The sequence below is a fragment of the Schistosoma mansoni genome, chromosome 2 (genome assembly GCF_000237925.1).
Source record: "Schistosoma mansoni strain Puerto Rico chromosome 2, complete genome".
In the NCBI taxonomy this organism is placed as follows: Eukaryota; Metazoa; Platyhelminthes; class Trematoda; order Strigeidida; family Schistosomatidae; genus Schistosoma; species Schistosoma mansoni.
In genome coordinates this window covers 2,759,971-2,778,379 of record NC_031496.1, presented here as the reverse complement: position 1 = coordinate 2,778,379, position 18,409 = coordinate 2,759,971, and the positions used below count along the sequence as shown (strand labels likewise).

Genomic DNA, 18,409 nt, shown 5'->3' with positions numbered 1-18,409 from the left:
TGGATTCAATTTGATTTATGTCTCATTATAATCATGAGAAATTATTCTTGAGATTTCCATGTTAAACTCAGTGACTTCCAGTATATCTTATAGTCTGTTACAAAACATTTTGACAATTCACTTCATTTTAGTAGTTGAGATCATGAATCGGTTAAAGCTAGACTACCATGGAAAAACTGGAAGCACTGAACGGCCATTTCGTCCTATTGTGGAACTCCTCAGTGGTAGTGCGCATCCACGATCCCGCCACAAAACGATTCGAACCCACGACCTTTAAGTCTCGTGCGCGAGCACTCAACCTCTAGACCACTGAGCCGACCGGCATTCAATGGTGTTAATGTCTAACTTCAACCAATCCGCGAAATTGAGCGACACATCCACCAGGAGATACCTCTTGAAGACAGTAACTAGTGAGCATATGTTGATTAATATCAGAAGGGCGTTTTGTGGATTTTGTAGTAATTTTAATAAATGTGATCATGAATTTCGTGGATCGGTTGAAGTTTGACATTAATACCGTTGGATTCCGGCCGGCTTAGTTATCTGGAGGTTAAGCGTTCGCGCGCGAAGCTGATAGGTCCTGGCTTCGAATCTGAGAAGTCTCACAATAGGACAAAACGGCCATCCAGTGCTTCCAGGTTTTTCATGGTGGTCTAATTTCAATTGACTCATGATCCCAACTATTGAAATTACTATATTATCCACAAACCCCCTTCTGAATAATGTTGTGTTTAGTACTTACACGTCATTGCATTTAAATGTATTCAAATGTTAAAAATATATGGTTTCTTCAATGGAACAAAATTAAAATAGATAACGGCGAGACTATAATTTATGGACGAACCAATCAGGAACAGGATAATATGTCTCGGATTTTCTCCCAAAATTCACTTCATCCATTTGTCTAAATAGAGTTTTGGCATCATTATAACTGATATCACAGTTCGTGATGAAAACCCTAAATCTAATTCTTAACCTTAACCATCAACTGTAAATCATAATTCTAATTCCTCACATTGGTTTATAACCCTCATTAGGTCCTAGTTATTAGATGGACACTCTCAAGGTCAGTTCAACATTACCCAAAAGTCGTGCATAAATTACAATCTCACCAACAGAGTATCAGCTAACAGCATCTACAGTTGTTATTGATAACATAAAATACAAAAAGTAAATTCTTATTACTGAAACAAAACACGTAGGTAAACTAATATCCTAAATAAATAAGAAACGTCAGATTAAACTAATTACAAATAGGTAGTTCGGAAACTTCATTATGCTGTGATGTGTACTACTGATGTCGATAGATAATAAGTAATATGTATCATCAATCAGAAGTGAAATGTCTGGAGGCAGAAGGTTAAGATCAAAGAAAAGAGAACGATGATAAAGAGTGATCGGTGTAAGAACGAGGGAACAATTAAGTCTTAGACAAATGATATTTTGCAAGTGAAATATTTACTGTATGGTTCTCGGATTTTATTAAGAGATTCTGTAGCTCAACTATCCATGTTCATGTTCCTCTTATTATAAGCTTTATTTTGACCTATAGACTATTGCTATACGATTTACCATTCTTGAATTATGCCCCAGTCTATTAATTACTGTCCCCCCTATTCACAGCCACATTTAGCCAAATCTTGTACAAATGTGTATTTTCTATTTTACGGTACGATGTGGTCTGTTTGGTTAGTATATAAACCCAGTATGTTTGAAATACAATGATTTATACCGCAGAGGCTGTTATTGGTGTTCTGAACTTAACTGACTGGGCTAGGCAGAAAGCAGGACCTATAAGTACTCTAGACTGCTCATACGGATATTGTGTATTATTGCTCTGATCGATAAATTCACTCCTCTCTCATTAGCAGGGATCATCACTACATATACTAAACAGGGCGCACACTCAATCGAGATAAGGTAAAGGAAGCATATATCACACAGTACATAAGTATTTATGAATATTCCTTGCATTTCTCAATATCTCAATGTTTTTTTTCTTGTAATTACTAAACTCTATTTACAGATTAAGTTAAACTATTCAATACAAATAAATCAAAATGAATAGACAAATGAAACAATTATACAATCTTCTTCTTCCTCTTCTTCTATGTAACAATATATCAATAGGTTAACATAAAACAAGATATAATACAGTAGTTGAACAACAACAACAACAACAACACCAGCAGCGGCAGCAACAACAGCAGGAGCGACAATGACAACAATAAAAGTAATACACTAATTCATTACTAATTACTATTGTACTCTATATATATATCATGTTTTATATAAATTACAATTAACTAAATATTCATTTACAAGATTTTATTGTTTATATTATTATTATTATAAATAAAAAAGATCATTGATATCAGAAGGGGTTTTGTGGAGATTTCTAGTAATTATATATATATATATATATATATATATATAGTTGAGATCATGAGTTATTTGAAACTAGACCACCATGGAAAACCTGAAAGCACTGGATGGCCGTTTCATCCTACTGTGGGACTCCTCAGCAGTGTGCATCCACAATCTCACCTCGCGAGATTCGAACCCAGGACCTATCAGTCATGCGAGCGAGCGCTTAACCTCTAGACCAACTGAGCCGGCATCCAAGGGTTTTCCATGATGGTCTAGCTTCAATTGACTCATGATTTCAACTATGAAAATGATTGATATCATAAAGCTAATTGTTTTTTTTTCTTTTGATATGATAATATTGATTGATAATGGGGGGATGTTAATGTTACAGGTTAAATAAATTTTTTTCAGGGTTCTATATTGACTATGATCTATCCTTATGTGATTAGTATCTAAGATGAAGAAGAAATACTTCTTACAAATTGTGTTGTTAGATATTAAAGAGGTAAATAGATTAATTACAAAGTGGTATTGTGTTATCTTCTAAATAATGTTAACGATTTAAAATTGTATTGGGTGATGTATCGCTTACAGAAAATACACTATTCTTATAAGTAATAAGCATGTTTCTGGAATACGTAAAGATCCATAAGAGGACTAACTACAATAACTTTTATTGTAGTGTGTGAGTTACTTATATCATCATAAGTAGTATATGGTGATGGTCAGGCATTGAATGTATTTCAGTAGAAGATTGATAAGGATAGAACAGGAACGAAGCGCAATCGCTAAGAAAATGCATGAACAATGAAATCAGAGAAGATAGATTGTTATTTGCAGAAGGAACAGTCAAGATTGAGACAATTGATTGATAGTTTACAAATTAACCGTTTACAGTATGGTTATCAGATTTTGGTGGGATATTCTGTAATTTTGTTCTTAAATATATTCGATTGTCCCCACTTGTGTTATCATTCACTACAGACTGAGCCATGCTGGTAGGTGTAGACTACCTGGTTGGGACTTGCGAGATGATAGCAATCGATGGTTAGAGACCTTGAATGACATGGCTCAAAATCGTTTGTAATGGCGAAGGTGAATCCACTATTTGTGTTCTACCAAATTCTTATCTTCTACATTCTTCATGTCTCTTTCTTTTTTCTCTTTTCAAATTCATTTCACTGGATTATACTCCTTGAATAAAATCATGAAACCCTGATCTTTCACACTATTGCTTATACTCTGACTACCTCTACCATTATGGGATTTGAATCGACAATTTTATCTGTGTGCTAATGTGGTATGGTAACTAGAACCGATTTACGTACGTACGTACGAAGTTCTACGTTGTGACTGACTGACCCCGACCCAATAATGATATGCATAGTTGACGCTCAGACAACAAGGATAGACCAATTTACTTCTTATTGATAGCTGAATGATATATAACTCATTGCAAGTACTTCGTTTAGTGAAACATGCCTCACTCGTACAGTATAGAAATTATCATTTCCGTGACTAGAATAACATTTATAGTGTTTCATGGAAATTGAATAATGCGAACTTATAAACTTTTTCCCATCATATCAAAAACGTCAAGTCTAAGTGTCCATCTGGAAACCCATTTTTTCAAATAAAACAACTGTTTGCTGCTAAATTTGTTGGACAGCAGATCGGACTACAACAAAATTAACAAGGTTACCTTGATCGATAGCATTCGATCAGCACTAAAGAATGACTTGACATGCATGACATTGATCACCACCCAGTGATCAATCAATTGTGAAGGTTACCTTCTTTACATACAGAAATGTTTACTTTCTTCTTCACCTAGTAATAGATGACCGAGTGAGGGGACATCAGGGACTTATTAGTAAGCTCAAATAGGAAAATAAAAGGATCACTACCTGGTTAATATTCTTCTGTGAATACAGCCTTATTCATATTAGAAAGTTAGCACTAAATCTAAACATATTCGCTTAATGAAAACTGTCGATTTAAATGAAACTTATTGCTTAAATTCTACGGTGAATGAACACAGATATATATACTATTGAGCTGACAGTTCATAACCATATAAGTAATAGGTGACGTATCATTTGCAGCAAAACAAAATATTTCTACGTATACGGAGAACTTTAAATGACAGATAAATAATTATTGGGATTCCATGATAGTCTGGATAGATAAGTCCCCATATTGATATGAGTTAAGAAAGAAGTTGATATATAAAATGATCTCAGTAGCGATTACGGTTGGCCAACAAATCTTTCTATTGAATGACATTCAAAGTTAGATTGACAACTGAGTTTAAATTCTACTTTGATTACTGAATGTTTTGTTATATTATTAATGAAAAATACTCAACTAACTACCATAGTTACTTAGTTTCATTATCTCAATATACATTGTATTAAACGAGTGCTAAGGTCAGTCAGTAGAATAACAGACAGATAAATTGAAGGTCTCGTGATTTGCATTTCTCCCTTGAATTGATTTCTTTCAACTTCAAACACTTGTTGTATTGTACTACAATTTAGAAACAATTATCTTTAAAGACGTTGACATGAACTTCTCACAACGTTTCCTTTTCAAAGTTCAATTTTGTATATTTCAATGTAATTTCTAGAGAACGTAGGGTACTATGCATATTTATGCTTCTGTCACTCTTGATCTTCCTCCCAATCTTAAATTCTATTACTCCTTCATACATACTTTAATGCTGTTTTTTGAACATACTCTCAATTTTTTAGTCTTCACCAGCAGAGATGGCTGAGGCACGTGTTACGTATGCTCAACCACCGACTTCCCCGACGTGCTGTAGGAGTAGGTTGGAAGAAAGCTACGAGCGGCCAGACCAAAACATGGCACAAATCCATGAAGTCACTGACAAGTGGATTGAGTCATGTTGGTACGTGTAGACTACTTGGTTGGAATCCGCGAGATGATAACAACCGATGGTTAGAGACCCTGAATGACATAGCTCAAAACCGTTTACAATGACGAATTCTTCATATCTCTATGTTTTTTCTCTTTCCAAATTTATTTCATTGGATTATACTCTTTCAATACCATCTTCAAGCCCTAATCTTTCACATTAATACTTATACTCTTACTACTTCTACCACTATGGGTTTGGAATCGACAATTGTATCTCTGTGCTAATGTGGTATGGCAACTTGAACTGAAGTACGTACGTATGAAGTTCTACGTTGTGACTGACAGCTAATTTCTTACTGTCAACAATATAACAATCAATTAAACAAAAAACATCATATAGTCTAAGAAAAAAATACTTTATTATTCATTTGAATAAGATTATATAACATCTAGTATATCGGCAAAACAGCTTATTTATGTACATATAATTCGTTTGATTGTTGGTGCTATATCTGCAGGCCACCATGATGGTATATATGGAATGATTTCTAATTGTATTGCACTATTGTTATCATAGTCAGTATGTAGAGGAATATTCACTATTAGTTTATATTGTTGTTCACTTGCTTCTGTTAAACGTATCAATGCTATCCCACTAATTGGACCATTATCAATAATGAAACTATGATCATCATTATCATTGTTATTAATCATAATGAAATTATTCATATTGACATTACGAATCCATCCAATTGGTTTTAACTTTGATTGAAGTAGTTCATGATTGTTATCCACTTGATATATTGGTGCATTATATATACTACTATATTTCAATAGTTCAATTAAAAGAAGAAGAAAAGAAAGAAGTTGAAATGAATATATATTTGTGTATTGATTACTTAGAATATGCAGATGACATAGTCCTGTTTAATGAAGACGCTAACAAAATGCAGAGTCTTCTGTTAGAACTTAGTAATAATGCCAGGATATTTTGGAATGCGTTTCTCCTCATTTAAATGTAAATTCTTACTCTAGGACTGGCTTGTGTCAACACATGAACTAAGGATAGGGAGTGAAGTAGTCGAATGCGTCGACAACTAAACTTATCTTTAAAGTCTGATCTGCCGTAATAGGTTGGTGTCTGATGAAATTTCAGCACGGATTCAAAAGGCTGGTTTGGCTTTTGCCAACTTACGTCACCTATGGAGAAGACGAGATATCCGTCTATCAATTAAGGGACGAGTATACTGCGCAGCAGTCCGTTCTGTTTTAATTTACGGCTGCGAAACATGGCCATTAAGAGTAGAAGATACTCGTAAATTAAAAGTATTTGACCACAGATGTCTTAGAAATATTGCTCGCATCTGCTGGGATCACCGGGTAAATAATAGTGAGGTTAGACACAGTGTATTAAGGAATGATGGTAAATCAGTTGATGAGGTCATGAATGTTCATCGACTGAGATGGTTGGGACACGTGTTACGTATGCCTGAACACCGATTATTTTTTATTTATTTAAACACATAAATATTGGTACAAAAAAGCACCAGACAAATATGCGCCTCACAAATCTCATTTGATTTGTGTGAGGGCTGTGATACTGCTGAGGTGCCCAGACTGAAGCAGGTGGTTTTCTTAGGGAGCCATACCCGGAGCCTTTGACTTGAAAGTCTAGTCCACAAGGCAGTGGAGTATCGTGAGGAGATGCAGTCCCATGGTAGGCGGTGATCAATGATTGATTCGTACGCCATTTGTTCCTTCAGGATACTGGAGCCCATGTGCACCATTGGTTTGGAATCAGGGTTTTCCAACTCCCCTAGGTGAACTCGCCTTGTCCACCAACCCGGTTAAAGCGCCGGACATTTACTTTTCGTCCTATCAATTTCGTAAACAACAGTAATGCCACGAGAAGGCAGTGAGTAGGACTTCCCTGGCAGAGGCTATATATTCGCTGGCCATGTGAGAGCATTTCGAGAGGAAGAGAGAGGACTCTCCCCACTCTCGGCCGTACCAGGGCATTTGGGGGCTGAACACCGATTACCATGACGCGCTATGCTGACTAGTGTTGGGGATGGTTGGAAAAGAGTTAGGGCGGCCAAACCATAACGTGGCATCAATGCTTGAATTCACTAACTTCAAGTCTGAGCCATATTGGTAGATGCAGACTACTTGGTTGGGGTCCACATGACTATGGTAACCAATGGTTGGAGACTCTAGGTGACATGGTTCACAATCGATTAAAATGGCGTAGGTGTATACAATCTTTATCTTCCCATAAACCGCGAAATTAAAATTGCTCCATAACTTTCTTCCTTCCTATACTATATTCTTATATACCACCTATCTTTTATATACTACCACCACTGAATTAACTACTTCTATGAATTCTGTGTTCATCTTGTTGTGCTAACAAGGTATGGAAACTTGGACCTATGCATAAATATTCCTGGTCCTACGTTGTAGCTGACTGACTGACAGACTGTATTGATGATTATCAAAACAGAAATAATATTTCAAGCATGAGTCAATTGAAGCTAGACCACTAAGGAAAAACGTGGAAGCACTGCTTGACGGCCGTTTCGTCTTATTATGGGACTCCTCCTCAGTGGCAGTGCTCATCCACGATCTCGCCTCGTGAGATTTAAACCCACGACCTATCACTCTCGCGCCAGAGCTTCAATTGATTCATGCTTTCAACTATGAAAATACTAAAATCTCCACAAAAACCCCTTCTGATTATAATTTTTATTATCAACTAACATTGTGATGTATACTACTGATGTCGATAGATATAAGTAGTAGTATGTATCACCAATCGACAGTGAAATACCTAGCAGTAGGAGTTTAAGAAGATCGAAGAAAAAGGGAACGAGAACAAAGAATGATTTGTGTGGAAACGAAAGAACAATCAAATCCGAGACGATTGATGGATATTTTGCAAATGAAATATTTACTGTATGGATCTCAGATTTTACTAAGACGTTTTGTAATTTTTGTATTAAAATACATTCGATTGTTCCCACTTGTGTTCTTGTTCATGACAATATCATTTGAAATTCCAGTTGTACTGAACAAATTTGTTTAAAATCTTTAACTAATCAGATTCAGCATACCAATATTGAACTTTTGTATAAAATTCGAAAAGCGAATGCCCTGAACTTTAACCGTGTTGGTGGATATTGAAGACCCTCCTAGGGGAGTTGGAAAACCCTGATTCCAAACCAATGGTGTACATGGACTCCAGGATCCTAGGGGAACAAATAGAGTATGAACCCATCCTTAATCACTGGCTAACCGGGGACCGGAAATTCTTAAGATGCTGCCCTTGCCTTGTGGATCAAACGTGTAGGTCAAAGGCTAGGGGTGTGGTTATTTATTTACTTGAACACGTAAATATTGGTACAATGAGGCACCAGATATATATGCGCCACACAGAAAAATGTCATTTCATTTAATTATGTGAGGGCTATGATATTGCCCAGGTGCCCAAACTGAATCAGGTGGTTTTCTTAGGGAGCCACACCCGGAGCCTTTGACCTAAAAGTCTGATCCACAAGGCAGTGGAGCATCGTGAGGAGATGCAGTCCCATGTTAGCCGTTCACCAACGATTGGTTCGTACGCCATTTGTTCCCTCAGAATTCTGGAGCCCATATGCACCATTGGTTTGGAATGAGGGTTTTCCAACTCCCCTAGCTGGATCCTCAATTTCGTAAACAATACCCCCGCCACGAGAAGGCAATCAGTAGGACTTCCCTGGCGGCCTACTTGAATATCCGGGTGACTACTTCCTGCCATCTATATATTTCAACAAGTTATCTGTCTTTTGTTTGTTTCAACAGAATATTAAGTCAATTAATTGCATAATCAATTCAGGTGCGTTTGTGAAAAGTTCAAAACTTTTATCTGTACAAATTAGGAAAGAGTATAATCACAGACATCGTAATTGCTGGCAATATACATCGAAAACAATGAACATTATTCAAATGTCGATTCCTGAACTGTTAACATCTAATTGGTAATCAGTCAATATATATCGTCAGGCTCAATCAACAGATAAGAAACTGAAACTTGTTGAAATACTTTGTGCTGAGAATTCTATATTGTACCAAAAATATAATAATGAATAAAGCTAAGTCAGTCAGCTACAACGTAGGACCAGGCACATATATGCATCAGTCCAAGTTGCCATACCTTACTCATTAGCACAACAAGATGAACACCGGATTCATAGAAATAGTTAATTTAGTGATGGTAATATATAAATCAAAGATTGTATGTAAAGATAGTACAGGAAGAAAGAAAGATATGAAGCAATTTTAATCTCGCGGTTTTAGGGAAGATAAAGAGTGTATACACCTATGCCATTGTGATCGATTCTGAGCCATGTCACCCACAGTCTCCAACCATTGTTTACGATAGTCACGTGGACCCCAACCAAGTAATTTGCATCTATCAACATGGCTCAGACTAGAAGTTGGTGACATCAAGCTCTGATGCCACGTTTTGGTTCGGCCATCCCTAACTCTCTTCCAACCATTGCCAATACTAGTCAGCATAGCGCGTCGTGGCAATCGGTGTTCAGGCATAGGTAACACGTGGCTCAACCATCTCAGTTGATAAAGATTCATGACCTCATCAACTGATTTACCATCATTCCCTAATACCCTGCGTTAAGTAACTTAACTATTCATATTCATGTTCCCTTTATTATAAGCTTTATTTCGAACTATGAACTGTTATTATAAGATTTACTATTCTTGAGTTATCTCCAGTCTATTAATTACTGCCTCCCATATTCAAAGCCACTTTTGGCTAAATCTTGTACAAATGTTGTTTCCTATTTTATGGTACGATGTGGTCTGTTTGATTGGTATATAAACCCAGTAGGTTTGAGAGTAATGATTCATATTGCAGAGGCTGTTATTGGTGTTTCTGGACTTAATTGGTTGGGCTAGGCAGAAAGCAGCACCGACAAGTACTCTAGACTGCTCGTACCGGTTTCGTGTGTCATTGATCCGATCGATAATTCACTGCTCTCTAATTGGCGATATTATCACGTTATAAATTAACAGAACATACAGGCGATCACAAGTTATAACACTAAGGTAAACAAGGAATCATTGAATCTAACTATGAAACTTTATCAAGGAGATACGAGATGACATTATAAACATTTGACGTTCAATATCTTATTAGCGAAAACAATATCAGGTCTAACTTGGAAGTTGACTGTGCCATCGTTCTGAGAGGTTATGGTTTTTATGGACAACCAAACGCATCACAAAAACCGTAATTGCATTGAGATCAAGGAATACAAGCTATGAAATATCGAGATAAATAACTTTAAACTCACTTTAAACTAATTGATGTTTTTAAAGCATCAATATTCCCCATCGACACTATTTTAATTGGTACATATCTTCGCCGAATAACTCCTGTAAAGTGTGTACGTGCTGTCAACTCTTGACCAATATAACATCCTTTGGAAAAGCTAACTCCACCGGACAAATCAGCATTCGCTTCGAACGGTAGTGTATCACTGGTAATGAACTCTTTAATACCTTCTGGTAAGCCCAATTCCCAACGTGCATTATGATACAGGTTTATATCAAGTGGTTTTGTGTTGCATGATGGGAAAATACTAGTGACTGTGAAATAAGGAGAAAGAAATGGAATGAGAATAGAAAAGCTTCATAAAAAATCATACGACTATCAGCGACTGATAACGATAATCAGAAGGGGTTTTGTGGAGATTTCAGTATTTTTCATAGATAAAATCATGATTCAATTGAAGCTAGACCACCATGGAGATTCGGTTAAGTGCTCTGACGCGAGACTGGTAGGTCCTGGGTTCAAATCTCGCGAGTGCGGGATCGTGGATGCGCACTGCTGAGAAGTCTCATAATAGGACGAAACGGCCGTCCAGTGCTTCCAGGTTTTTCTTGGTGGTCTAGCTTCAATTGACTCATGATTTCATCTATGGTAACGATAACGTGAGCTGGAGAACAAAGGAACTGAAGTCACACATCTGGATTAAAATTAGTAATTTGTACTATGCTTTGTCGACTGACCATCTATTCAATTTAGAAAATAAAATCCTGATCAATTTGAAAGCACCAATAGATATGACATTTTACATGTTTAAGAGAAAAAATTGATACGATATGGCATTAAGAAATGAACAAGATTGTAAATGGTCTCAATTCTGAACAATTACCCAGATCTTATAAGACTACTGAACTACTCAATCACTGAGAATTCATCTAGTATACTGCAACAGACCACCTTATCCAAATCCAAAACAACTTGTAGGGCCAACAAAATATCACAGAGACCTAGCCAAATTACCAGGTATTTGAGTCACTGAATATCGAATAGTTCATCGATCTCCGTCATGGTCGAGGACAACCAACGCGCACCAATTAATCGTACGCCATGGACTGGCCCATGCAGTGGTGGTCACACCTTCGCTTGTACCTAATCTGATTAATATATATCTGTCATAACGTCCTTTGTGTTATACGGTCTTCAAAGCAGCAATAGAATATTTGATACGACGAAGGGTTAGACCACGTTAGATGCTGACCGCGAAGTGTGACTTCGAAGTTAACTGTTGGTCACACCGTTCCCGTCTAACTCGAGTAGGCCACCAATCATTCAACATAGATCATCTACGTTAGTGATCTACAAAACATTCTTTGCTTCATGCACCATGTTCAAAACAAACCACCTCTTCATCTATATCCATGTCCCAACGTCCGAACGCAAAATTTGGTTTAAAAGTTGCTGGAGTAACACAAACAGAGCATTTCAATACCGCCAATCGGTCACCGCTGTCATCTAAACGGAGTACCAGACCTTAGTTTCGATATTACTTTAACTCAAGCTAAACCTACGTATCTATGTCGTCAAGTGTCCTAAGATTAACGTCAATCGCATGTGAATTTCGCCATAGTAGATACCTGTCACTCGTGGTACCAACAGAGTTGTCCAGTTACACAAATTTGCCAAACACTTAGAATAAACTATCACAAAGAAGGGTATGCAAACAAAATAATTACCATTTGTATTCGATGTTGATAGTATGCGTCCAGACCAACCAGATATACCCCTAGGATCTGAAGCGAAAAATATCAATTGTTTTTGATCACTAATATCAAGTGAATTCACTGGCGACCATGCTTCATAATTATTCAGTTGATTCGAGTGTCTTGATGTCGGCATAGCGACCCAAGGATACACTGATAAGTCGGCGTCTATCTTAACCTGGACAAATGTTATTTACGATTAAAAAAATGAACTTTTAATGGATTTTTTTAAAAATTTTAAGGTAAAAAATTTGAATAGCCAATTAAAGAAGGTCGGTGTATATCGAAACTTAGTATCTCAGTATGTATAGTCCTAATTATTAAACTTTGAGACGGTAAATAAGAAAATGAACATGTGGGACAATATATTTAGATGAATTAGAAGTACATATATCCATACTAAGAATCGAGTTACGTTTACTCTACAATTACTCTACATTATCGGAGTAACTAAACCGGGTGGGTTTGTGCGTATGATTACCAGTGGAGAACAAAATATATAAGCCTTCTTGAATAAGAATGTATTTACAATGTACATTGTGAAGAGTTGAATGCATCTATATTAACATATTTCATTTAAGATTAGATTGTACTACAAATGAAACCATAAACTTCAATTTCATTGCGATCCCCATATAGGAAGTTAGTAGTCTTTAGGAAAAGGTCTACAATCTTGTCAATCGATATATCAAACTTATCCACACCGCCCTATGTCTGTGCGCTACTTACCCGGAGGTTTCACTAAATGCGACCAGTGCTTCAAAAAAACTTACCACCAAACACTAGCAACTTACGCATATCTATTACTTCCAAAGGCTATTTTCCACAGCCAATAAGTAACAGAAACTAAGCCTCTGCACAGCACACACCCCACGATAATTAGACAGGTATCTTGCTCGTACTGAAGGTAGCATTATCCGGCAAAAGATAAACGAGCTTACTTTTATTCTTTTAGACTTCGAGCATTGCTTTTATATCAGGCCTGGTTAGGTACACGAGGTAAGTGAAGTTAATAACTCACTAACCAGGTACTTAGTCATGAGGTGCAATTTAAGTGTTAGGAGTTGTGAAACTGCCTGGTTGCTTAAGCCAAAGTGGCAGGAAGTCGAACTTTTCAGCCACCGTGGCGTAATCAAATATAAAATTAGGTAGAGCAGTCGTGAATCAAAATTATACATAACCTATGTGCGTAATATTTCTAAATCACAAATACTGTTAAATCAACATCAAACACTATAATTGACCATAAATACTCCCGTCAAATAACATGATCAAAGAATCCATGCAATCGACTTTTAAATCATATTAAAGCAATGAAAAATATAGCAAATAACACTGAAGTGAAACATACTTTTCCACGTAAATTATACTGCTTTAAGTGTTTAACCAGATTAGGTACGCAACTGACGTCAACTTCAACAAGGTAATCAGACTGATTAGCTGATAAACGATTAGTATGATAGATGAATGCATCAGTTAGAACTCGACCCTAGAATATATAATGGAAAATCTTATATCTGACAAGAAGGAAATTCAGTGAAATATACCTTCGAGTTGAGAAACAATGAATACATGAATGAATTAGGTTGGTTTATAGACTTGATATCATTTGTTATAAGTCCTTGTAAAAACTCATCGGCTGACGTGCCATGAACGCATATAAGACTTCTTTCTTTTAATTGACTTATACTCAGCAAACGTTTAGGAAAAGTAAAATGACTGGCACGAAGAGAATTTCCGAAAACGATCATGAGCTTCGAGTCCAAGCACAAAAACAAACTAAAAGAAGCAAATACAACTTTAATTATCATTACATGGCAGAAATAAACATATTGGTTCATCTTTGGATGATTAGTTTGTTACCTATCCTTGAAATGACCGGTTGAAACAACAAACAAACCTTATCAGAAAAAGTCTTACACTTCTAAATATGAAGGTTCGTTATCAGTAATCCAATTAATTTACGAAAAACGCGTTAAGCAATATATCAGTACTCCTATGATTTAATGCTTTTTATGATTTATGTTCGCCAATAATTTTTCAATTGAAGTTAGTTCAGGACAATAAACGTTATGTAAATCTATTCACACAAACCATCACCAAGTCATTGCTACGGAAAAATCTATCATATTTGTGTGGACTCATCATAAGATATCATGCTACATTACAGTCTAAGTGAACTTACTCTTTTTTAAAAGGTGATTTTAGACTTCATGTCACTTGGACTGGTAACCAAATTGTGACTTCTTCATTAGAATCCGATGATCGCTGAACGATCAGACAAACTCGAACTTGGTTACTACTAAGTGATCAATTAGTTGTAAACTGCATTATTTTGAAAATACCTAACCAGAGAAGGACATTGATTTTCTGTTCATATCTCTTCTTTATTAATTTGTGAACAAAGTGAGAAATAGAGCTTTTATTAGTGTATGTGAGGAGAATGCAAACCAGCTTGTGGATATCACTAGGCTGCCTCTGGGAAGTAAATTCACTAGACCAACAGAAACACAAGAACAATTACTCCCGAGTGACGGTGCAATATCTTTTTAGGTAACTCTCTACAACCTAATGGGATATATCGATATCAACCCAAAAATCAAGATTGATGTGAAGGCAATAGGATTGTCTAGATCCCAGAGTTTCTCGTATTTAGTACAGACAGTATTCTCATATTCTTATCAAGACCATGTGTAAAAAGCAAAGATATCACATTAAACTAAGAAATTATTGAGTACACTACCATCAGGCCCTGTATATCTAATATCTTTGTGAGGAGCTGATATAAACCGGCTGATTCCTTTGCACTCGCTTCTTGTTGTTTCTGTCGCACAGACTAGGACCACACTTAATTTTTATGCTACAATGTCATCAAAAATCAACTCCCTGTTGGGTGAAAAATTTGATTATATACATAGTTATGTGAAACTATCGTAAACACACAGAGCAACGTACCAGTTCAAATGATTCGAATGATTGTTCAAATGGTTCAAATGGTTGAGGACGGAATAGAAGAAGCTTTCGCTTAACGGGCTTCCGTGTCTGGTAGCAGTGGATCACCAATACCTCCAGGCAAAAACCTAGGTATATTAACGATAATAGAGGAAAAAAAGAATTTGGTAAATCACAATAATATGTTATCCTTAGTCCTTAAGAATAAGTCAAGTTTCCTCTTAAAGGACTCCTGGGAGGTCGCTTGGACTAGCTCAGTCGGCAGCGAATTCCAGCATTTGACAACTCTTACAGAGTAGAACTTGTGTCTTCAGTCTGTTCTGCTATGTTGGGTCTCCTGTTTCTGGGTGTTACCTCTGAGGTTAGTGTTGTGACTAAGCTTAAGAAGATGTTTAAGGGGATGACCAGAAGTGTTAAGGATACTGTAAGTCATAGAAAGGCCACCTCTAAGACGCCTGTACTCTAACGGGTAAAGGTTAAGTGGTTGGAGGCGCTCTTCGTAAGGTTTGAACTTGAGTCCACGAACTGATTTCGTGGCTCAACGTTGGAAATGTTCCAGAGTGTCCTTATCCTTTTGGAGAGAGGGAGGAAATACTATGTTTCCGTACTCCAAATGGGGACGAATAAAACTGTTGAAGATTATGTGGAAGGTTCTACCGTCAAACTGGCCAAAAATGAGCTTCAATGTTACCAGTTCAAGGTTTGCTGTGAAAGGCGTTTTTGTCACAGTTAGCGAACGACTTCAGGTCGTAGGTTACCAACGCTCCGATTTTTTTCGACTTGGGAAACTTCTAGAGAGGAGTTACTTAAGTTGTAACTATAGTCTGCAACATGTCGCAGGTGGGCTACTTTGCACTTTGAAGTGTTGAAGGTAAGTCCGTTGTCTTCTGCCCAACTTTAAAGTCGGGTCAGATCCCCCTGAAGTACTAGTATATCCATATGGCAACGTATCTCTCTCCAAAGTTTCACATCATCAGCAAAAAGCAATAAGTCAGATGAAACTTGTTGAGGAAGATCGCTTATGTAAATCAAGAAAAGAAGAGGTCCTATTATTGAGCCCTGAGGTGTATCTACAGTCCATTCTACTGTGTTGTGTTGTAGGTTTCTAGATGTAACCCCTATGGTTTATGTTGGGACTAAGCTTAAGCAGGTGTTTAAGGGGTTACCTAGAAGTGTTTGGGGTACTGTAAGTTATGAGAAGGTCACCTCTAAGATTGCTGTACTCTAATAGGTAAAGGTTTGGTGGTTGAAAGCGCTCTTTATAAGACTTAAGTGAGTCTTCTAATTCATTTTGTGGTTCACCATTGGATACATTCCAGAGTGTCCTTATCCTTTTGGAGTGAGAGAGGAAATACTGTGTTTCTGTGCACTGAGTGGGGACGACACGTAGTGGTTAGTAGACGGAAATACTAATTTACCTGTTTGTGTAACTTCCTTTTCCGGTTATATATTATCCTTAGTCACTTAAGCATGTAATCAATTGTGATGTTTAAATAAATCAATGACTTCTTAGTATTGATGACCGTTGTAATTTTGAATTCCAAATACAATACATTCGTTCGGGCTCATCGAATACTTCTTGATTGAATTGCGTTATTGTTGGTATCGCTAGTTTATACTATAATTCAAATACTTTTAAACATCACAGTGGCGTCGCGATTGAGCCTGTAATAGAACGGTTGGATACAAATTCAGGTTTTAATGCTTTTGAGGAGTACATGGAGAGGTTCGAAATCTGGGCTATGACCAAGGAAGATGATGAGGATTTTAATATTGTGGCCCATTTCCTTACATTCATTGGGAAAGAAGCATACAGCCTTATAAAGATTTTGGCACTTCCAGACAAACCGATTTCACTCCCCTATGCAACTCTCAAGCAACTACTGTTGGATCATGTAAAGTATACAAATTCCGGATGCGGTAAGAGAGAAAAATCACATAAAATGTCTCGCAAGAACTTCAGGAACTCCACTTTTTTAATAAGTCGTCGCAGTTCGATGCGTAATCAAATTTATTCAGATAATACTTCATTGAGTTGTGAAACAGTCCATGATGATGAGCACAAGTTTAGTAAATGCATGTTCTGCGGCAAGTTTCATCCATGTAATTCATGTATATTTCGTAATTCTAAATGCTTTAAATGTGGTATAACTGGGCACATTCAGTCAGTTTGTAATACCATGGTTCATTTCGCTGAAAGTAATGCTAAGATGGATGCTTCTAATGATCAGTTATCTTTATTTAGAAGTGGTATAACGTCACATAGCAGTCCAGAGTTAAATGAAACTCAGAATCACTGTGAGACAAAAATTTTTAACCAACAAACTTATCGGATTTCTCAAGATATTGAACCAGATATGGTTTGTCGTAATAATTCACATACTTCTGATGGAATTTCTTACAACTCTGAGAATAGAATGTTAAATGAGTCAAATCATGATCAAAAACCAAATTCAGTCATGGTAGATGTTGAATTCCCTGATGATCCATTACCTAATGAAACTCTTAATCAATTTGTGGAAAATATTTCAGAAGAATCGAATTCTGATATCATATCAAGTGTCAGTGGTCCTCACAATCAATTTATCTCTGATGATATTCCTAATGAATGTGACAAATATGTTCCTAATGAGTCGAATTCTAGTCATATTTCTGATGTTCTTGTATCAGATGTTGCATATTCTCACGAACAATGTGTTTCGAGTAGAATCCTTAGTCAGTGGTACGATGAATCAGATGGGATAGCGAAATTTCCCGAAGCAACCAGAGGACGAGTTTGCCCAGAAGTGAAGTTTGCACAGACAGAGAATCCAAATCAAGTCCAAGATTATCCTAATGAATATGAGGCAGATGAATGTTTTCTATTCGATTGTTTCGCAGGTGAATCAAGCCTAGTTGAATCACATGTGTTAATTACATATATCAATGCATATCCATCTGTATATTCTAATATGAATAACAAAAAGTATATGTATCATGATTTTTGATCAAAACTAAGTCACATGATGGAATACCTCAAATCATATATCAGTGTTTATTCCCAAATACTCACATACAGTAGTCGATGCGTAAGATTTGAGAAGATACTGCAAATTGGAAATGTCATATTGGCTAAAAC

The 18,409-nt window shown here is 36.6% G+C and overlaps 1 protein-coding gene across 1 annotated transcript in view; it reads right to left on the bottom strand.

Moving 5' to 3' along the window:
- Window positions 1–5,648: 5,648 nt before the first annotated feature.
- Window positions 5,649–18,409, bottom strand: part of Smp_170950 (hypothetical protein) — a gene marked incomplete at its 5' end in the record, with an annotated part of 15,028 nt that continues 2,267 nt past the window's right edge. The window contains 4 exons of the mRNA XM_018795325.1: window positions 5,649–6,073; window positions 10,605–10,899; window positions 12,313–12,517; window positions 13,691–13,828. Of these exons, the coding sequence (XP_018649649.1) occupies window positions 5,725–6,073; window positions 10,605–10,899; window positions 12,313–12,517; window positions 13,691–13,828 (987 nt within the window). The 3' untranslated portion in view covers window positions 5,649–5,724. The remainder of the gene's footprint in view (window positions 6,074–10,604; window positions 10,900–12,312; window positions 12,518–13,690; window positions 13,829–18,409) is intronic.